This window comes from Gracilinanus agilis, chromosome 3 (assembly GCF_016433145.1).
Source record: "Gracilinanus agilis isolate LMUSP501 chromosome 3, AgileGrace, whole genome shotgun sequence".
Taxonomy (NCBI): Eukaryota; Metazoa; Chordata; class Mammalia; order Didelphimorphia; family Didelphidae; genus Gracilinanus; species Gracilinanus agilis.
Genome location: NC_058132.1, coordinates 497,224,471 through 497,248,196, shown reverse-complemented (window position 1 = coordinate 497,248,196; position 23,726 = coordinate 497,224,471). Strand labels below are relative to the sequence as shown.

Genomic DNA, 23,726 nt, shown 5'->3' with positions numbered 1-23,726 from the left:
GACTGCGATTTCTCCCTTCCCAAAACAAGTTTGACACTGCTTTAGGAAAGTACTTTAAACTTTATATTAAACAAGAAGGATAGGGGTAAAGGACTGTGGTATAGGAGACCTTACTCTACTGGTTGCTAATGAAATCTCAACTGCTGGCAGATGAAGAATCAATGTAGCTTCCCTCTGGTTCAGCCCGGCCAGGACTAAACCAGAGTAGGTAAACTGCTGGGATATTTTGACTTCTTCTTCACTAGATCTTCAGCCTTACAGTTATTTCCGCCCTTTTCCACCCTCTTCTTCGTCTCCTGCCCACTTCCCGGATCCCTCCCGGTTCCTGGGAAGCCTAGATAACTAGATGATGAAACTCCTAATATCTAGGGGCAGTAGACACCGAGGTGGTGGTCAGGTACAGGTTGGAACGGTATCTCAAGTACAGGAAGAGTTTGCAGAGAGATGTTTGCACCTCTCACTCCAAGACCAGGATCCACCGATCTCTAGCCTCAGCCCAGGTCCAAGACCCAGAACCCTTTCAGGATTCTTAACTGCCCCTCCTCCTGCCTCTTGCATGACTCCCTGGGAACATTCCATCCAACTGACTTATTTGTCAATCAAAAGTGATCTTCAAGCTCCCCGAGGTTCAATATAACACTCTCTAATTGTGTAGTAAGGAATAATGATCACTCTAAAAAGTCATTCAGAAGGTCTACTATGCATCCCAAAGAAGCAGGCAATGAGAACTTATCAACTTTGATCAACACAATTATAAACAATTTATCAACACAATCTTGATCAACTTAAGATAGGAAAGTGAAGCAGAAGGGTGCCTTATCCAAGGTTTCTCAGTGACAAACTTTGTGAGTCTCTCATGCCTCGTAGTTTAGTTGTATTCCTGTTGAATGACCTATGGCAGAGCATACCTTCCCTCCAATGCCAATTCGGATTTTATTTGGTTGCAAAAAATACAATCCAAGTTGGTCGTGGAGAGTAGGAACAGTTCGCGCCAGGAAGCAGTGACAGCACGCTCGGGGAAGGAAGTTTCGATGAAAACTAGATGAAGCTATGAGCAGATCTAGACCTCTTTTTGCCACCTGACCGGCTGCTGTAGTTCACACTGTGAAACTCTCACTCTGGAGGGTCGTCCTTCTTTTCTGGAAGTATCGTAGACTCCAAGGAAAACAAACAAAAAGGGGATACATTTGCTCTACCGCTCGACTGTTTTCATAAAAGGATTTTACTGGCCTGTAGGCTTGCACTGTAACAAATAAAATTAATATAGGATATATTTAAAAATACTAAGGTTTTATTGTAATCCATATTGATAATTAAGAAAACCACGTGCCTGCTAAGATGTATTTCGAATGGCCCGCCATACCTGCCCCATGGCTGCTTCCTAGGAAAGAGGACGTCCCAATTGAGTTCTGAGACTTTATACCTCTGTCTACGTCAGTGATTCCCAAAGTGGGCGCTACTGCCTCCTGGTGGGTGCTGCAGCGATCCAGGGAGGCGGTGATGGCCACAGGTGCATTTATCTTTCCTATTAATTGCTATTAAAATTTAATTTAAAAAATTAATTTCCAGGGGGGCTAAGTAATATTTTTTCTGGAAAGGGGGCGGTAGGCCAAAAAAGTTTGGGAACCCCTGCTCTATGTAATCACACTTCCTGCCCACCTGGAATCATGGGAAATGTAGTTTTTAAGTCCCCTAAACATCCACAGAAGTTTATATCAGAGTCCTCAATGTTAAGTTCAAGGACCCCAAATTCCCGATATCACAGCACTAACTCATTAGCTTTTCTGAGCCTCGCTGCCCTTTGCTTCACGATCTCCATTTCTTCCCACAGAGCCCACAGTTTCTCTTGCACGTATTTCCCATCACCCTAAGACAGCTCATTCACAGTTTTTCTTTACTGCGGTCCCCTCAACTCAATGTGTGGATAGTAGTTAGCCTGCAGACAGGCTGGAAAGATGGGCGAGCTCCTCAGAGAGGGCCATCGAATGGTTTTGTCACATGCAGGCAGTCGATATTAAGGGAGAGAAGCCTGTCCATGTGCGTACTTCAAGAGTCATGGTGAAGGGGGCAGCTGGGTAGCTCAGTGGATTGAGAGTCAGGCCTAGAGAAGGGAGGTCCTAGGTTCAAATCCAGCCTCAGACACTTCCCAGCTGTGTGACCCTGGGCAAGTCATTTGACTCCCATTGTCTACCAAAAAAAAAAGTCGTAGTGAATGGAAACACCCACCTGACAGTCTTATTAGACTATCAACTCCGTTAGTACAGAAACCCTGAACGTCAGTCACCTCTGTGTCCCCCACAGGAAGCGGAGCAGCTGGCATTAGAAATAGGAGGACAAAGGTGAAACGGGCCCTTTCTTCAAGGAGCTTCTGATTTAGCTAGAGGAGCTGACGTGGATATATAGAGGTGCATAATCACACATAAATGTGATAATTCATACATATATAATTGGGGGAGAAATGAAGTAGAATTAGGAAAGGCTTCTACACTGACATGAGCCTGGCAGTTGACCAGGAGTTAAGTCAGGTTAATCCCAGTGTGTGGGATGAGATTAAATGTGTAATTCTCAGAGTAATATTTGGCTTGTGACCCCAATATTCTTGGTGGGGTACTGATGAACCACAGCTCAAAGTACAGTTTTAAGGTATAGATTTTCTCCTGACTAGAGAAAGAAATGTGGAAACTTTCCTTGCTTTTGTTAACTTTTATCTAAAAAAGTTCCAGGGAGGAGTCCAGGGACATTCCCAGAGAAGCCGGGGGAAGGGACAAGATCTAACTAGAAGGAGGTCCCCGGGGTTCCCTTGCAAACATCTACTTGAGCCCTTTCTCACTGCTCCTATAGCCTGGAAAAGCACAAGTCTGAGAATAGAGGGATAAAGGAAGAGTATTGGAAGAAACTTTTTGTTCTGTACATTTTCACTTATGGTACCCTGAAATTAAATCATGTGCTCAAAATTGTAAGCGTCATAGTCCCCATTTTGGGGATGGACGACAGAGAAGGGGAGTCTTGAGGCAATATTATTAGGAAAAGGTCTGTTCTTGCATGTAGGTGGGGTGGCATTTTGTCTTGAGCTCTCTGCTTGCGGGCAGCGTCCCTTCCCCTTCCCCGCTGCCTCTCCAATAAAGCCGCATCTGTGTGCATTCAATCTTGGCCTCTAAGTGACTAAAAGAGGTGATCTTGATATCAAGACCCTCCACATTTTCACTCCAGATACCAGGCCTGGAGTCAGGAAGAGGAGGAAGGGGCCAGTTTGGGCCACAGCATGGGAGGGAAGAGGAGTGTATAATAAGACTGGCACGTGAAGTTTGGGGCCAGGTTAGGACAGGCTTTAAATGACAAACAAAGGAACTTATATTTGATTCTAGTAGCAAAAGTGAGCTCCTAAAGGTTACTGCAGGGATATGGCATGGATAAGACTGTTCTTTTGGACCACTCAGAGGGAAATTTTTATTATAATAAACATTTTTTCAAGGTAATAACTTTTTGTTTTTCAAATTATAAATTAGGAGCTAAAAGGAATCCCAAATGTCTCCTAGGTTCAATTCCTTCACTTTAGAAATGAGGAAACTAAGGCTCAGAGAGATTAAGGGACACATCTAAGGTAGTCTGAGCACGAGGGGCAAAGCTTCCGACTCCAAACCAGGCTCTTCCTGGGCTCCTCAGCTCTGCCCTTCCTGAGACCCCAGCCTGTCGTCTTCACCCCCCTGCTCCTCCCTCACCCCACAGGCCGTGGGCCTCTCCGCCTTTCCTGGGATCACGGCTTCTCATCTCGACCTTTCTGCAAGCCTTCCTCTTCCCTCCCTCTGCCTTTCCCTGAAAACTGTCATCGTGTCACCTCCCCCACAGCCTGAGAGGTGTGTGAAAGGACTTCTCCCTCGTTCCACTCCCCATCCGCTCTCTCAGACCGCGGCTCCCTTCCCAGGCCACTAGTCTCACCTCCGTGCGGTCTCCTCTTCAAGGACACTTGGTATTCGTATCTGTTCAAGTCTGACTCCTAAGCAATTATTATAGCCCATGCCACCAGGATTTAAGTTCTTAGGTAGAATTTATTAAGTTGAAAAGGATTAAAAAAAATGGGCCCAAAATGAAGAATCCAATCCTGTTAAAAGAGATATGCCTTTGGGGGGGGGGGGGGAAGAAGGGCAGCTGGGTAGCTCAGTGGATTGAGAGCCAGGCCTAGAGACAGGAGGTCCTAGGTTCAAATCTGGCCTCAGACACTTCCCAGCTGTGTGACCCTGGGCAAGTCACTTGACCCCCATTGCCTAGCCCTTACCACTCTTCTGCCTTGGAGCCAATACACAGAAGTTAAGGGTTAAAAAAATAAATAAATAAAAAAGAGCTATGCCTTGACAGGCAATGAATTTTTTGGGAGGGGAAGAGGGTGGGAGAGTAAGGAGAAGGGATCAGGTAATGAAATATTTTTGCTTTTGGATCTAATTTCCTCATTTGCAAAATGAAGGAAGTTGGATTAGATATCTTTTAAAATTCCCTTCAGTTCTAATATTCCATAAAATGTTTCTATAATAATCTTCCAAAAGAATTTAAAAAATAAAGAGAAACAGGCTAAATGGAAAAATATATATACATATATAGATACATATATAGTTGGTTGTTAATTTTCAAATATATTGACATCAAATAGTTTGGGGAAAAAATTACACAGATCAAAAATTCCTAAATGTGCTGCCCAGCAGAGTCAGATCCTTTTCTTTGAATGAAATTTAGCGTTTCTTCCAAGTGAATTTCCTGCGGGCTCCCTCTTGGCCTGGTTTCTTCCGTTCTCTGACACGAGGATCAGGAGTCAGCAGACCAGCTGTAACATGAAATGAAAATTAATGAATCATGGGATTTGCATGTAGCCTAAATAGGGAAGAAGGTGAATAATATGCAATTTTAAATATAGGGGAGAAAGATAATGAAGAAAGAAAAATTCAGACCACTGTTAAATTATTCTTTTTGTGGGGAGTGGGGAACTAGACGCATCTGGGATTTCAGTTGGTACAGGAAACTCTGAGTGAGGAAACTACTTCCACCAATACAGATTTGTAAATGCTCTATAATTCCTGGTTTCAGAGTCACTGGGGGCACCAGAAAAGTTTAATCAATAAACATAACCCCCAAACATATGATAAAACTGCATTTGTGAGCCGCTATTCAAAAACTAAAGATTAAGAAAGGGATATAAATCTCAGTGTAAATGATTTAAGCTAAGAGGTCTGCAATATGTGCAACAACTTGAAAGACCAAATTAGGGAGTTGCTAAGTAGTAGGCTACCTTGGCTTATGTATATATAATGCATGAAGGGAGTGTGAAAAAAAGGCTGGAAAAGTAGGGTGGAGCAAGACTGCAATGAGTGTTCAATATTAAATTGGGATATTTGCTATTTTATCTACAGTTATTTTTTTTTTTAAATCCTTAACTTCTGGCTTAGCAATGATACTAAGTATCAGTTCTAAGGCAGAAGAGTGGTAAGAGCTAGGTTTCTGGGATTAAGTGACTTGTCCAGTCACACAGGTTGGAAGTGCCCGAGGCCACATTTGAACTCAGAACTTCCCATGGCTAGACCTGCCTCTTTATCTACCGAGCCACCTAGCTGCCCTTTCACTAAGGTTTTCTGAGTAGATAAGTGTCAGAGTTCATTCTTTGGGAAAATTATTTTAGTATGTGTGGAGGATGAATTGGGACAGACATCCAGAAAAGAGGTGATGAGGACCTAAATGAGGATGAAGGCCATGAAGAGAAGTGGGTGGATATGAGAGATATGGAGGTTGAACTGAAGCTACTTTGCAATAGATTAGCTATATGGGATAAGGATGAGTCTTCGAAGAGTCAAGGCTGATCCTTCAGCTGTGAATCTGGATGACCAGAAGCACAATGAATTGAGAATTTGGGACATAAATTTGAGATGCCTATAAGACACTCAGGTAGCTATATCAAACAAACCACTGATCTCTCAACCTCCAGAGAGTAATGGTTAAAAAAAGGCTTGCCATATCCTAAGAAAAAATTTAAAGTAGTAAACACGATATACCAAGAGTGCATGTAATTTTTTTTATATGTCTATATCTATCATCAAAAAATACCATGATATCCCCTCCCTTTGTTATATTATTTCATACTTGAAAATATTTTTGGATCCTACTCCTCAGAGATCACCTGAACCTATTAAAATAGAAATTTAATTAATATGAAAATTTTGATTAAATTATCACCTCAATAAATGCAGCTATACTAAATACCTATATAGTCAACAGATTAGGAAGGACATTCTGCTGCAATGGTATTTTATTTTTAAAACCAGATGAGTTTCTTTTCTCTCCATTTTTTGTTCCATTCTAACTACTTCCAAAATGTGAAATTGCAAACTCTTCATACAGAAAAGCATGTAATAAATCAATATGCTACTTTCAAAGTTGCCTTGCTTGTTTGTATTTCTTTCTGACCTTCCTTCTGTCCTCCATGCCTTGCTTTTTGAATTGGGACTTGATATCACAGGCAGGTTCTGTGTACTTTTGAAAGGAATAGTTGGGTCTTATTTCATTATGATCTGAATCATCTGGGGTATGGATGATGCATACTTGTGTTCTTTAAGCACCTTAGGAGCAGCTCTGGCAAGTGAGTTGTACAGGGGCCAGATTTTCCCTATAATAATGATATTAGAGGTCAAGTTTCTATCCCAATGCCATATTGTAAACAGCAGCTGCATATTTTGTAAAGATTTAATGTCAGTTTCAGTAAGTGTATTACTATGTTTTTACATTGTTTTTAAGATGAAGAAAGAAAAAAACAGAGAAACTTCTCTTTTCTAAAAATAGGATTTTTCTCTTTGCTATAAGATATGTAAAGTAATGAGACTTTTACATCAAAAAATCAGAATTTATATTCAAACTAGCTGCCCTTTGAAGTTAGATAGGCAAAAGTCCAAATTCAAATGGTCCATAAATACTTATTCTAGTGATAGTGTTATGACACAAAACATTTGAAAATGACCATTGCTTTTTTCATTTACCTAATTTTCTTTTAAATGAAAACAGTATAATCCACTTTCAAAAATCCACTTTTCCCTTCTGATTTGTCTCCAAATAATTTTTGGCAAAATTAAGTGATATTTTATAAGGCTTTTAATCCGGTTCAGAAGACTGCTTCAAAAGAGGAATTTTCAAAGTTGCAGCATCATTGGAATAATGTAATCTTTTATGAGGCAACTCTTTAACATAACATTTATTTGGACATATAAATTTTGATGTTTGTTTAGAAGTCATAATTTTTGAAAAATCAGTCTCATTAGATTTTTGTTATACTAAGACCAAGTTATTATAGACCTTGCCTCAGTGTGTATTCATCCCGAGTAGAATGAACTGGGGTGCAATGTACTGATAATACTATGTATACTTTTCCTGGGTATCTACCTATTTTTTGTGATAGATATTTCCTATGTTTTAATATGTCCTCTTCCTTTTTGTTTTTTAAAGCTCAGATACCAATAAAGTTTATGACTGCTTTAAAAAAAGGGGGTGGGGAGAGACAAAGCCCTCACTGTTCTCCTGGTTCAAGTCCAAGAAGCCCTTGGGTTCTGGGTTCTGGGTTAGGTTAGAGCAATGCTACTCTTAGTTCTGGGTTAGGTTAGAGCAATGCTGCTCTTAGTACCCCACCCCTCCATAGCCTCTGGCTGCCGAGCTGGCAGTTTTCAATGAGTTAAGCTGAGTCAGCCTGTTCTGGCTAAATGTCTTCTCTAGTGACTGCAGGCAGGTTTCTAGGACCTGGGCTAGAAGAATGATTCACTGTGGTTTGTCCTTGGATTTCTTGCTCATTCAGTCTGATATTTTTTCTTCCTACCTCAATTACTGTGAGAGTTGGGCTGTTCTGTTCCTACCATTTTGTCAACTTGAGAAGAACCTGAATTAGAATTTATGAAGAGTTTGCATGTTATACTAAACAGAGGGAAGACCTTGTTTAGGTCTTGCCTTTGACATAACAGTGGCCCAAGGCAAAAGTAACTCCTATAACTGCACAGTGATTGATTTGCCCACCTTTCCCTTGTCCCCATTCTGGGAAGGTTCTACTCCTAAGAGTATATACTACCTGAACCGAACCCTCAATCTCATCCTGTCACATTCTCCCTGAGTGATTTTCCTCAAGCCAGTTGTTACTGTTACATTGCTATTTTCTGTCTCTATGGACCACTCCATTATTCCCTTCCTCTTCAATTCACTCCCTCTCTCCCCACCCCATTCTACCCTAATCTCTTCCACTGTGCTCTCTAGAATGACTCCTCCACGTGGAATAAAGTTGGTTTCATCTTGAACCGTTTTCTTTCTTGCTCTTTTCATCTTCATCCATTCATGGAGACCTGGTCCATTCCCCACTTATTCCCCATGGCACAGCTTCTCTGGCTACCTTTCCCAGCACTGGTTATGTTCATTCAGCCCACAACTGTTTCTGCTATGGATGGAGGAGTTGGAATATTCACAGTTCTCTACTGTCACTTCCAAGTTTACCCTCCATGACCATCACCTGGAAAATTCTCCACCTTAGAGGTTCTCTCAATCCTTCTCTATCACCCAATCTACTGACCTCTACAACACTCTCCCTTCCTTAGTGAATTCAGAGCCTTGCTCATGGGCTTACTCTCCTTCCCAACTAACAATCTCCCAACCTTTTCCTCCCAGTTCTTCATTTTACTTTTCATAACTATTCATCCACCCCATCTCAGCTACACAGAGATAGATGGCCATACCCTTGAACAAGTACTCCACATCCATATTCATGAACTCTGAAATTTCTTTATCCAATTATAATTTGTGATTCCAATTTTCCCTCTGCCTTAAAAGTCCTAACCTAGCTCTTTGTTCTTACTGTCACCTCCAATCTTTCCCCATCTCAGTTCTTTCCCAGGCCATCAACCCTCCCCTACCTATGCCTTTCCTTCCCCATACTGACCCACTGGTGAATGTGTTTAATTCTACACTTCTTTTTTATCCTCTATCTCCTTATCTTATCACTGATCTTTCCTTATTAAGTCTCAGCCTTGGATTCTTCCTACTAATAAAGCTTTAGAAAATCATGAACTCTACTGACTGGATCTACCACAAATTAATGGTACATAATCTCGAATGGCTCCTAAACGCTGGTGGAATAGCTAAAAAAGTGGCCAGTCAATCCTTTTATAACTCCCTAACATTCACTATACTATTCTCCAAACCTTTTCATCACTTCTCAAATCTCCCAAGACCCAGCTTACCATACAACCCTCTCAGCTGAGAACTTTGCTTCATATTTCACTGAAAAAAACCGAAGCCATTCACCAAGAGCTCTCTCATCTTTTCTTCCTCATCTCATTCTAATCAGGTTCCTTCCACTACCATCTCCTCCTTCACTCCTGTCTCATACAAAGAGGTGGTCTTTCTTCTTGAAAAGGCAAATTTCTGCACAAGTGATCACATTTCATCTTCTTTTCCTAGCAGACAGCCCTCTTCATCATCCTCATTCCTTCATTAAAGACATAGATTAATTTCTCAATGTTTCAGGCAACTCTAAAAGAACACAATGCTCATCTACACTGACAGAGGGAATTTTCTTACAGTGAATTTCCAAATGAAATCACAGATCTGATCCAAAAAGAAAAAAGAATATTCTATAAGGGGAAAGGAAAGGAATAAGCATTTATAGTGGCTAATATATTCCAGGCCCTATGCTAAGGAATTTTGCAAATATCTCATTTGATAAGAAACAAAGTCAACTGACTAACAAAAAGTGGTCAAAAACTGATACTATCTACTGTTTTAATGAATGTATAAAATTGATACAGCAACTGCTTATGTTCAGATAGATATTTTAAGATATAATAAAATTAAATAGGTTAAGCAGAATAATTTGCTTGCATCACAAAATCACTTGTTTGATAAATAATTTTTTAAGGAGAGTATACAGATTACCTTTGTCTCAGGCCAAAATAAGTTTATCATAAACTCTAAAGATCTCAATAAATCAGGTTTGTCAATTATGTGTATCTTCCCCCCACAATTTAATATAAGGATGCCTAGATCAATAGCTCTGGCAATCAAAAGTTGAAGCAAAATGTAGAAGCAAGAGAAGAAAATTAAATTCCAGCTATTATTATAATTATAAAATGAAAATGTTAATTTTTAAAAGAATAATGAGAATCTTTGTTATAATTAATTGATAGAAACATTTATCACAATAATTTGGAAAACAAAGAATGTAGTCTCATAAATATAGTTGAGCTACCTGCTTGATATACAGGCAAATGGATATACCTCAAGGCCCAAAACTTTCAGGCAAAGGAACATTTTAACAACGCTGAACTGACAATTTCATACTAATTAAAATTTGCTATAAGTCAGAAATCAAGACCAAAAATTATTGTTGCAAATTTGAAGTGTGAAAGTTGCTCTCAGTAAAATTAAATATTTAAAAATATTATTTTCTTATTAATTTCAGGCAATTATTAGAAAAGAAGGAAAACTGATATTACTGTGAAAATATGCCTTCTCAGCTCAAATTCGTACCTTGTCTCATCCATTCTACTTCATTTTCAGTGACGAAACTACATAAGGCATTTGCAGTAGCTAAACGAATTGCTCCTGCTTGTGCTGATCTCCCTCCACCTGAGACTGTGCAGTCCATGTCATGCTTTCCAAGTCGGTCGAGGAAGTAGAATGGGAACATTAATTGCTCTCTGTCAACATATATACAAACAAATAATTTTAAAAGTGCAGGTTAGTTCTATATAACAACAAAATAAATGAACATCAATATTTTTATATATTTGGTTTGCTATCCACAAGGTCGTGTTGTCTCTATCAGCACTTTACACATGCTCCCTTGGTTGATTTTTACAACAATCTAATGAGATAGGCACGATGACTATGAATATCCCCATTTTATAAAGAAATGAAGGTTCAGAGAGGCAGGACACAAACCCAGTTCTTGACTGAATCAGAGTCGAGGGAGAATTCCAGAACACTTCTAAATGCTGGCTTTGGAATTAGAAGACCTGCAACCAAATCTCAGCTGTGCTACTGACTGTACCTTTAAGACTTCTCTAGTCCTTGGTTTCCATATCTATAAAAAGAGTGGATGGACAATGGGCCCTTTAAAATCTCTCTCTTTTTTTAACTCTTACCTTTTGTCTTAATATAAATTCTAAGAAAAACAGAAAGGGCTAGGCAATTGGGGTTAAGTGACTGGCCCAGGGTTACAAAGCTAGCAAGTGTCTGAGGCCAAATTTGAACCCAGGACCTCTAGGCTCCAGGCCTAGGTCAGATGTCTTTAAACTCTAGATCTGTGATTCTCTTAGAATGCTTCTTATAGAAAATTAATCTGGGTGTTATTTATAGTTTTATTTAAAAAGATGTGCTATATGGATGAATATTTACAAAAATATAAATTGCCTAGATTAACAGCAGAAGAAATAGAATACCTAAATAATCCCATATCAGAAGTAAAACGATGTGCTAACATAAGTAATACCTTCTGCCTTGCTCTCGACTTGTTCCTCAATGAAAAAAATAAGTTGAAAGAGGACTGCTTTAGGAACTAAATACCTAAGCAAATTATACATACTTATAAAATATAAAATGACTGTAATAAAATTAAGGATATCCCACTTCCATTGCAATTGATAACAAATGGAAACATGTCTATAAACAATGAATTGCTAATAATTATGTTTTGTTTACTGGCAAACAAAGATTGTCAGTTCTCATTATTCTAAGGAGAAAGGGAGAGGAAGGAGGAAAGAGGAAGGAGGAAGGATACTAATACCTAAACTAACAAACATAACTTCTTTTAATTTTCTCTAGACTTTTTGCTTGCATTCCCTAACTCTCTTAGTAGTCCTACCCATTACTTTCATTAGTCAAGCTCCCTAATTCTTCTTTATATTTTGGGTATTAAATAAAATTAGATGGTGAACAAGGTTCGCATGAATACACTATGTTCATTCTTGCCACAGCATGTGATTGTTCATGTTGTTATTCTTTCTTTAGAACACTCTCTTCCCCCCTTTTTCCTTCAAGACCTATGAAGTCTCCTCAAATCCACCCAGGAGATTTTGGTCTCTCACCTCTCTGAAATTCTGTACTCTTTATATTCTGTATCATATAATTCAGTGCTTAATTATAGTCTGTCTTATATTGCTTTCTAATTACTTTGGAGGAGTTAATATTTTCTAACTAGATTTTAAACTTGATGTGGCAAGTATACCTGAAAAACTTTGAAGGTTCATTTATTGTTTACGATGTTTAAAATGAACAAACAAAAATTACTCATGGTATCAACAGGAAACAGTGAATCAAAAATACTTTTTTAAATCCTAAGCTCAATGTTCAATTATCATATTTGTTGCCTTTAGCATTTTCTTTCATATTTTAAGATTTAAATAGAAAAATTACTAAAATTGTTTTTTAAGAATGTGACTTATAAAACTATAAAATAAATATCTTTTGTAAATTAAATGGTAGAGGGAACAACCAGGTAGCTTAGTAGATTGAGGGCAAGGCTTAGACTTGGGAGGTCCTAGGTTCAAATTTGGACTCAAGACGCTTCCTAGCTATGTGGCCCTGGGTGAATCACTTATATCTCATACCCTAGTGTATACCAATCTTCTTTCTGCCTTGAAACCAATACACAGAACTGATTCCAAGATGGAAGATAAAGGATTAAAAATAATTAAATGGTACAAATACAAAAGTAAAGGAAATTGAGAAAAGTTGATAATAATAAAAAGAAATGTAAAAACCTTGACAAAATCAAGGATTTTCCCCAAACAATAATGAGAATGAGGGAGGGACATAACTATGCTAATAAAAAAAAAAAGATGGAGAGAAAACGTTAAAAAGAAAAAAAAACAGTGGATGTAAAAAAGATTTCATCAGGTTCTAGTACAAAGTGTAAGAACCTGTAATATTTAGCCCAATTTGTTACCAAATGTTAGCTGCTACATAACTAAAATTCCATAATATCATGACTGAGATGCATGCTATTGTTGTTTATATTTTCTACTTTTAAAACTGTTACTAATTGTTCTTTCTTTTCCTTTGGACTACTTACAAGCACTTTAATTGCTAAAACGCAAAGATTCTAGGTAAGTACCCAAATCCACAAAGATTAAACCAGAAAGAACCACTGTTAAAACTCTTGAGTAATTTATAGGAAGGTACCAAACAAACAAACCAGAATATAAGCTTCTTCTTAAGCTGATACTTAAGAGACAAAGTCAACCCAGGGCCATTAAGAAAAGGTAGGAAAACTCCACTGCTTGGTCAATTCACAGTGGTATACACAGGAGAGCCCTCTCATATCAGGCATAAGATACTGCAAGTTGTATATAGCCAAAGTTACCTTTAAGATCTTTTTAATCTAGCATAAAGCAAAGTATATTATTTTTAAACAGCTGTAGCTGGGGAAAGAAAAAGGTAAGGCTTCTTTAAAAGGCAGTCTGTATCAGAAAGAAGACTGATCTGAGATGTTTGCTACAGAAACAAGTGAATTTAAAAAAAATTTTTTTTCATCACACCTAGCTAACCTACTGAACTGGACTGAAATGAGAACCAGGGGTTCAATTCAAACCAAAGAAAACAAAAACAGGTAAGATAGGTAGTTGATAGGGGAAAATTATCTTGAAAAGGGTTCATATACAAGTATAATTATATTAGGCATTATAGAACTGTTGTTTCTTCTTGCTTTCCTGAAATTGAGCATAAGACAATAATGAAGAGAAATGTTTGGAAGGTTAGCCAAGGCTGTCCTTATTCATTAACAACACTAGCCTCAGCAAAAGGAATAGATTGACTATGAGTATGATAAGAGGGCATTCTATCCTCAGTTGATGAGACGCTCATATCATGAAAGGTTCTTGAGAACTTAGACTGTCTGAGGGAACAGCAGGTTTACATGTTTCACTCCAGGCAAAAGCTCACTGACTGGAGTGGTCAAAATACTAGGCACTATTTAAACCATCATTTTGATTGGTCCTGTTTTTTTTTTTTTTTTAATTTGGGGAGTACGGCAGGAAAGGTAAAGAGTGACAAGAGGAGGACAGAGACACTATATGTATCACTGAATTTGCTTAAATTAAATGTGCATAAAATGCCCTTCCATTCACTTAACAAATGACTGAGCATTTATGGAGAACTTACTATCTATTTATATATAGGGAAATACAAAGAGGTCAAGTATGTTGATTCTTAGGTCAGTTAATGGTAGTATTTAGAGTAATCAAGAAGTTTTTTTTGGTTTTTAATTAGGGAACATGTTGTAGAGAAAAGAGGAGTTTCAGCAATAATGAGCCTCCTAAAAAGTAAGCAACTATAATATTTTTTAAAATGCTTATAGAAGAGATGGGGGAGTTGAGAAGGAAGTACAGATAAGGATAGTTTTTAAAGTAATCTGTTCAATTTATCACTTTTTAAAAACCATCATAAACTGAAGATAAATGATTTAATTTACAATCCCTTTTGTGTTCTGTTGTGTATATGGAAATAAAAATATTTTGTGTGCATTTAAGTTCAGAATTAAAAAAAAATAAATATTAAAAAAACTACTACCACAACAAAAAACAAACCTGAAGCATCAAGGTCTCTAGGGTCAAGATATACATGTGATTTGGCTGTATGGTGCGAAGACTTTGTAAGCTCTGGGTTTTTATTGCAAATGAATTAGGCTTGGTGTACTTACTTGGAATCTGCTTTTATGGGATAAATTGTCATAAAATAATAGCAGTAGTAACTCATATTTGTTCTATAGAGTTATGTTCATCACAAAAATCTTGTGAGGTAGGTATTATATTATTATCCTTTTTGTTATAAATGAGAAAATGGAGCTATTCCCAGATTATACTACTATTAAATGGCACAGTCAAGATGGAAACCCAGGTTCTTGGACTTAAAATCCAGTTTGTTTGTTTTTTTCCCCTTTAATACATCTCAAGTTTCCTTTTTTAAAATTCCTAAATACTTGGCACACTGGCACAATCTACTGTACATTGGAAGTGCTCAAATAAATTCCTACTTATTTGACTGGCTGAATAAAATTGATTTACTGATGGGACATTCAGCTTGCATAAGATAGTCAATTGCTAGACTGTGATCAGGAGAGACATCACATAGTTTGGTGCCTGGACATTTTAAGGAGATTTGACTGTTGCAGCTGAACTCATCAGAAAAAAGCCTTTGGTGGTCTTTGGCAACAATTTATAAAATCTCTGTAGTGGCTGATAGGAAAGCAACATATTTGACAAATCTTAAAATCTGTTGCTTGAAATTTAATCTGTGAAGAAGCAGCCTAAGAAAAGAACTCTGCCTAAAATGTATTTTCACCCATACCTCTATTTGCAATGTAATATGGGGTAGATCATATTTTTTGACACAGAAAACAAAATAATGAAATCTTTATTGAACTTAAGTCCTGCTGAGAAGTTTATAGAGGATTAAAAGAATTAATATCCTTAAATAAGCATTAAGAACAGATGCTTGGCATTCCCATTTGATAGTACAGCCAAGATGCTTTAAAAAGGAGAAGAGACAAAAGGTTAGGACTTATGGCAGGGGTCGGTAACCTTTTTGGCTGTGAGAGCCATAAACGCCACATTTTTAAAAATGTAATTTCGTGAGAGCCGAACAGTGCTCACAGTGCGCGCTCCTGTAACAGCGCCTAAAAAAAAATGACTTTATGGCTCCTGCAGAAAGAGCCATGCGTTGCCGACCCCTGACTTATGGGATCAATCAATTAGAACTTCTACTAATAATCTCACTTTCCCTTGGATGTCTTATAAAAGTAGATGTTTAGAAAGACAGCTAATGAAAAAAATATTAAGTGGCTGAAGAAAAGGCCCTTATGTACAGTGATTTGCTCAAAAATAATTTGTTCAAGATGACATTAACAAAATGCTTATTGAAATGACTATCTTGTGCTCTATATAGTGTTTGCATTATGAGCATTTAATATTTATACCACATGAGGTGGGCACCATAGTTATTATTACTTCCATTTTACTGATGAGGAAACAGGTTCCAGGGTTCAAGTAACATATCAATATCTATTGGATAACTGGTAGGAATCTGAACTCAAGTATTCTTACTCCAAATCTAGTGCTCCTTCTACTCAACTAACATGCATTTCAAGCAAAGCAACATATTTATATCATTTTCATTTTTTTATTATCAATTATATACAATTAAAAAAAATAAAATGGTCACAGAAAAAAATGGACACCAATTATTGCATAAAACTAATATTTTGCTATCATTCCAGGCCATTAAAGGATAGTTCTTCAACACAATCAATTTTCCACACCGAGTAAGAAAAGTCCCTATATCTTCTAATTAAAGAAAAATGTCTTATGAAATAAATGGCAAGAACCTGCTAGTTTAAGTACCGAGTGTAAAAAGGAATTCTTTATTCTTTTTTTAATTTAACGGGGGACCTGGAGGTCCTCTTAGCATAGAGATGTATAGAGATTAACCAGCCCACAGTGATAGGAAGTAGAAACCATAGAGACAGGAAGGAGGAACTATAGAGATAGGAAGTGAGGTAGGAAAAGGGTATAAAAGGGGGCCGGCGTCAGTTGGTTGGGCTGTTAGTTATAGTCAAGTTGGCTGCTTGGAGTGTGTTGGGTTGGTGGTTGGCGTTTAGTTGCTGGAATACAAAGGAAGGTCTGAGCTTACTGAGAGGGCTGTTTGGCTTTAGCCTGTAGAGGGCTTTTTAACCTTTTTTGGGTAGGAGGGTGGCTGGTCTTCCTTGACAGACCTAATTGGGGTTGGATTAAACACTGACTGGGTTGGTTTTGATTGGGCTAGATTGGATTGGAACTTTGTGGGGTGTTATTAGTGGTAGTTATAGGTAATAATTATAGGTAGTTATAGGATAACTAGTATAGACATTAGGAAATTTTCTTTCTTTACCTCTTTCCTACATTTCCTCTACTATATTCATTTTCCTATATTCTTTTACTATCTCTATTTAAATTAAATTAAATTAAATTAAATTGTTAATTGTTAATTGTTAAAAGCTGCTAGAAGTTTTCTTTTCTCTGTCTTAAAGGGATAATATAGTAAAAATAGTGAAGTTTCTTTGGAATTGAGAAAGAGTAATATTTTTTTAAAAGTTCAATATAAGAAGACAAAAAATTGATAGCTTCTAAGAATACCTAAATTCTAATAACTTATGATAATGGAGGAATTTTAGGTAGCTAATTGTATAATATAATTGTATAGGACTAAAATCTTATGATGCCTAGAAAAATCTCCATCTTCAGTTTAATGAACCAACTATTTAACTCATCTTTCCTTAAAAAAAAAAAATCCCAATTTCAGCACAAGATGTGAAGTTACTCTGAAAATGTTCGAAGTGTTCAAAAGAGGTTCATTAAAAAAAAGCAAGCCAAAATTAGAGCTTACCTGTCCTGTGTTACTGGAAAGTAAAGCAAAGAATCTATTCCATTCACTTTTATTATTCCACTTCCATTTTCATAAACTATTACATTTGCTTTTGCAGTTTTTCTTTTGCCTTAAAGATAGAAAGTTCTTATTAGTGAAGTGTTAGTTCACTTGGGACTACCTAAAAGTGCAAAGAAGTATTTTAAGAAATAAAATATATAGCTGAATAATGTTTGCATTAAAATTCAAGTAGAAGAAAAGAAGTCAGATTGCCCTGAAAGCTTTCTAAATTATCTAAGGAACTAGTTTTATTTTTCATCTCTGAAATCATTTGGGAACAAAAAAGTTCATATTAAATTTACCATCATCAGGCCAGAGTAGTCTCCTGTTTTCTGTATATCTTTTTTGTTCAGATGTTGTATTTCACAATTAAAACCAATTAAGGGAGTTGTATTTATAAAATTACAAATATTAGAGTAAAATTCTAGTAAAAAATATCTATCAGAGAACCATCTGTAAAAATGGAAAGACTCATTAGGACAAAGTTGAAAACACTAAGTTTTAAAATAGGACTTAAAATGAGTGCTGCAGTTTCTGATTTCCAATGCTTAATGAATTCTTACAAGTTACTTTGTGTCAAATGTCTTTGCATAAATAAAAGAGTAAAACAGGTAGGAAAATATGAAAGTTAATAAGTTTACTGTAAATGCATAGTAAATAAGTTTCACAATGGTGGGCGGAAGACAGATTTATTTTAAATATTTTATTTGTTCCAGCTAAAAAAAAGATGTTTATAACATTAACAGATTCATATAACAGTTATAAGCATGTGTCCATATTTCCCTTGAGACATGATGTTCAGCTTTTCCTGAGAAATGTTAAATGAACATCAAGGATGGCAGACAAAGTGATTTTTCTATCTGATATTTACTTTGTAACTGAAAGACAGTTACTACCTTCTCCACTGCTGAAGGCCATTCCTTGTTCGTTATATTGCAGAGGCTCAATCAACTTTTTTTTGGACTGAACAGGTATAGTTCTGCGAAACTTGTATATGTATTCTTCTTCAGTGCTACCACATGGCAATGTCAATAACCTTTCGAGCAGTTGAATGAACCGCATATGCTGTAGACAATAAAAATTCATTAGAAGATGCAAGTGTAATTGCATTTGCTAAAATTTTCTATTTTTATATCCTTGATCTTTCCTATGTTGCTTTTCTTGATGAATTGTGACAGGATGACACTTTTGCATCCGCATGCTGCTTTTAAAGCTGCACACAGATGCATTTTATTCTAGAGGCCTGAAAATTCTGAACCCTTTCTTTAACAAATAATGAAGTCTTTCACTCCAAGAAAAACCAACTTCTTTATAATATAGGATTATAATGTTAGAATGATGTTTCTATTAATTTTCAAAGAAAACATATGGGTGATCTTAAACATGATTCTAATTATTTTACTAGAATTGCATCAAGAAAGCTTTGCAGATCTTTTCCCATAAGTTATGTACGTTGAAATGAAAATAGTTTGATTTTATGAAAATGTACCTCTTAAATTATATTTTATAATACACTTGGCAAATATATCTTTGCCTGTTCAAGCTGTGTTCCTTTAATGTTTATGATTTCCTTTAAAACTGAACAATCAAGCTATTTAAAAATTCAAGAGATACTTGACTTAAAGGGCAACCTCTTGAAATAAATTATCCCTGCTACTCTGTGAGTTTTTTTTAATAGTTCTTGAACATGTGATTAGAAAGTAAACAACTTGATATTAACCCCTTATAAATGAAGCCAAAATAACTTGCTTCTAAAGTGTTAATGCAAAATCAAACAACTATTACATCAACTCTCTAAAATATGGATAACTCTGCCCTATGTGAATTAAAAAATTATTACAGAAAATTTTCAATGTTAAAATTTCATTAATTTACATAGAAAAATTATTACCAAAAGCATTTCCATGAAATTCTGAATGATTTCTAATGATGCATAAAATAATGTCAATACAGATAAAGGTTTAAGATAACCAAGAGTGTTAGGATTATCAACATGTCAATCCTTTTTCTAGTTGTATTTAACCCCCTTTCCTCTTCTATAGTCTCAATTCCGATTTTTGCTTTCCTTCCTATTCCTTCTTTTCTAACTCTGCCTCACATCTGCAGAGATAACTTAGTCCTACTAATGAAACAAAGGACTAAAGTAGTTGCTTTGCTGGGCTTCCCACATTTTAGTTAGTCCCACCTCACACATACTAGAAGCCATACTGGTATGCCTTAGAATGCTTAAAGATTGAAAATATATGCTCATAAAAATTAAAGTAGAAAGAAAATTTAGCTAAATATGAAATGATCTTCTAAAAGAATAAGGAAATGGATTTTTAAAGTAAACTCCAAAAGGATCAGAATTGTAATTTCAGTTAATATAAACAGAGTCTAACTCGAGCTTTAACACTAACTAAACAGCTTATGTTAAAGCAAGTCACAACCTCTCTATATTCAATTACTTAAATAAGGATAACAATAATTCAATCTAAAGTGAGACTACAATAACAAAAAGACTTTGTGTTGAGATAGCTAAATGTTAATAGTACTTTTTCATAATCTTAACCATTTGTTTTATATGGAGTGATAAAGCTAGATGGCTAAATTTGATGTCTAGTCCTCTCTCAGTTATTAATTATAAAATTCCTTCTGATAGATTTGAGTCTAGATGGAACACGAACTATTACTATGGAATATTTATGGTATAAAGTTTCCTACAATTATATACAACCATGGAAATATTTAGCAGCATGTAACATGAAAAAAACGAGAAAAAAAAAGTAGTATAGATCATAGATAGCACAAAAGGTTTCCCCCCCATATCCTTTTTAACCTTACTAATCTAACCTCACTTACTTACTGCTATAGCCAGTACAAACTAACTAAATGAATAGACTTGTAAGTGAATATAACTCCATCTGCTACATTTGCCAAAGACAAGTAATAGATGATGTTAGGAGTATTGATGAAGGGAGTATTTGGAGAACACCCATGCCCTTTTCCGAAACATAAATAGATATTACCAAGGCAGAAACCAATTGTAAATGTTTAAAAAAGAGGAACATTTTCTTAGGAGCACCTGTCTCTGAGGAATATTTCTATTGGGTTCCTAAATACCACATGTGTCTGCTTTCTTATGACACAGGTCCCCTTAAATTAAAAAGATTAATTACTCACATCTTGATCTGACAGTTTTTCCACTAACATTTCTTCTAGTTCCTCCTTAATCAGCCATCTGCTGCCAATCAGGTCTCTGTTAAAATATCACATATATTCTCATTTTAATTAACCATGCAATTAGTTATATCACAAAGGACCACACATACAGTCATGCATGATTCAGAAAAACATCTTTATACCATAAAAGATTATGACTTCATTCAAATATCAGGCAACTTACATTAGTTTAAGGAACATTTTAATGTTTTGTCAATGTACTTTAAGGAGATCTTCATACTTTTAGAGATCTTTCTGTATCAAGAATCAAATAAGGAACTAAGTAACACATTCACAATTAAAGGTTATGCTAAATTCTCATAAAAATTCATTTTTGCCTGTTTTAGAATTTCAAAATGTGCTTTAGGATCAAAACCAAAACATAAATGGATAAAAATGTTCTTAAAAATTAAGAAAAATTAGGGTTATTTAGAAGATACTAAAAAATCAATGCAGTACCAAAAGCAATAAAGACAATGTCATGAAAAAAATCAAAGTAAAATATGTTCAAGATTTTGTGTACAAAAAATAAAAGAGGGCAGATTTAAAACTATTAAAATCCATAGGACTAGTCTACCATTGCTTGTTAATCTCTACATCAAAAGATACATCCAAAGTAAGAAAAAAGCACATGACTTTTAAAAATGTACATTATGTTCCAGAAGAACAAATTTTAAAAAAGGACTAAGTTCTAGTCTTAACTATAAAATACAAATAAAACGAGAATCCAGTACTAAAAGTCAGAATCAAATCAAATTTTAAAAATTCTAATATCTTTCCATATAAAAATTATCTAATGTTTTAGATCTGAATGATGATAAATCTTTAAAAATTACATAATTTTTAAGCTTTAGAAAAATTACAAATTTTAATACAAAGTATATGTCTTACCTCAAGAAGGAAACTTACTCTTTTTTTTTTTGAGACAATAAACCTTTGTCTCTCAGGTGATCTGAGTGCTTTTCCAGGTCTAATATCATTCCATACACATCCTAGAATACGCAAAAGAATGAGGTTAAAATGTGCACTGTTTTAACTGCATTATCATATGTTATACTTTGTATTTTCTAGTATTTGTTATATCTAAACTTTTTAAAAAAGGGGTATCCTTTTGCCAGTGTCTAGATTCAAAGAGGTAAAGCTAAAGGTCCTTTAAAAGTATCACTACATTATTCTTGACTTAAATAAGAAGCTGGTCTTTATCACTAAAGAGGATGCTATAAATATGTATAACACTTACTTTGACTTGTTTTTAAAGTTATGTAAATATTCATTAACTTGCATTTCAGTAAATCTTTGTGTAGAACATTTCTCACTTGTTTTCCACTAATTCCTATGAACAAAAGTCAGCCTAAATCATCACAACTGTAACAACCAATACAAGGATGTATATTTTTTGGAGGAGGTAGTTGTGGGTTCTAAATATGAAAATACAAAATTAAATTGAGTTTAAATGGAGAATTTATCAAAATAAAATTCTACAGATTACAAGTTTATGTTTTGACCTGCCCAAGTTTGTATATTCAAGATACCTAAAACAACAAATACAAGGCAAGTTGTCTTTGTAGTTTTAGGCCTCCATAGTTTAATTATGCCTTAATAGCTTAAAACGGCACAAAAACTTTTGGGGCATCTTTTATAAAATACTTATGATGCAAATAGAAGTTTGTCAATATGAGAAAAAAAAAGTAATGATAAGCCTTTTTCTTTGGATTATCTTCTTCGTTTCTTGGAGCAATCATGTGCAAATCATGTGCAGAAAAACACAACAAAAATGATGGTGAATCTTAAGAATTCTATTAGTTAGTTCTTAATTCCTTTAGGAAAATTTTCTATAGAGCTTCCAAAATTCAACCAGAAAAATTTCTCCTTGCCTTGACACATGAATTAAGACATAAATGTTCATTTTTAAAATCCCAGTTAAGACTAGTATATTCACATCCACAATATAGTAAATGTTTAGCCTCTTGAAACAACGGAACCCCAAAATAGCTCCACTCCATATATCTAATCTTTGTGTGGCCAACAGCAACAAGTAAATATGATTGTGATACTGATAACAATTGAGATTTGCACAAAGGTCTCCTGACTGAATTTAGGGTTCTTTCAATACTACATTGTGTTTCCCAAAGAAATAAACTCAGAATATCATACCCTGTCACAGTGTTGGCAAAGGTTTTTGAGTTCAGGTGCCCAAGATGCAATTTCAAGCTGCTTATGAGCACCCCCACATGACTCCAAAGAGCAGAGGGAGGAGGCGCTCACTTTGGGTGGCCGGACAGAGGAGGAACAGAGTAGTCCCCCCCCCCCCGCCCCACCGGTTGGGCATGTGTGCCAATACTTCACCAATGCTGCCCTATAAGCTCTTATTTATTTGTTTCCAGTAAAGAAGAAAAGAGAATATCCTAAATGCCTGGTGATGTTTATAAAAGGCCTACCAACAAGTATAAGAAATCTAAGGAGTCAGAAAAGAAAGGGAAACAGTGAGTAGAAGAGAAAAATACTGTAGGTGATGGCAGAAATGATAGCAGTGACAAGGTACAGACAATGATCATAAGAAAAACAAAAAATATGTAATTTAGAATATCTCTCTATTCTAAGGGATGAATTAAAAAACTATTCATTGCTATATGTAGTGCAAGTTGCTGGTTACTGGGGATATAAAGAGGAGAAAAATTACATTTTCTACACACAGATTATTTAATCTTCAGGATAAGGCATGACCTGCCATTTGTATATGTTAAAAATATGATTAATTACATATGGTATATGTATGATTAGGTCAAACAAAGTGGTATAAGATATATAAGGAAGAGGAATTTCTTTTAGCTGGGAATGGGATGTCTAAAGGTAAAGGAACTATTTTTGAAGTTGCATTTGAGGTAGATTTTGAAGAATAAGAAGTGTTTCAAATGTTTCAAATCGAATGATGTGAGGAATGATGTGTGGTACGATCAGCAGGCAATTATTAATTCCATTTGGCCAAAACACAGATTTTAGGAGGGAGAACAGTAAGAAATGAGGAAAGAAAAGTAGTCTAGGGTCAGACTGATGGGCCTTGAACA

The 23,726-nt window shown here is 35.8% G+C and overlaps 1 protein-coding gene across 1 annotated transcript in view; it reads right to left on the bottom strand.

Moving 5' to 3' along the window:
- Positions 1–4,267: 4,267 nt before the first annotated feature.
- The window catches only part of MRPS9 (mitochondrial ribosomal protein S9), a 96,303-nt gene continuing 76,844 nt past the window's right edge, over positions 4,268–23,726 (bottom strand). Inside the window, exons 6-11 of the mRNA XM_044670470.1 lie at positions 21,571–21,653; positions 20,623–20,698; positions 18,357–18,525; positions 17,422–17,530; positions 10,531–10,700; positions 4,268–4,813 (exon numbers count right to left, since the gene is read on the bottom strand). Coding sequence (XP_044526405.1) covers positions 4,722–4,813; positions 10,531–10,700; positions 17,422–17,530; positions 18,357–18,525; positions 20,623–20,698; positions 21,571–21,653 — 699 coding nt within the window. The 3' untranslated portion in view covers positions 4,268–4,721. The remainder of the gene's footprint in view (positions 4,814–10,530; positions 10,701–17,421; positions 17,531–18,356; positions 18,526–20,622; positions 20,699–21,570; positions 21,654–23,726) is intronic.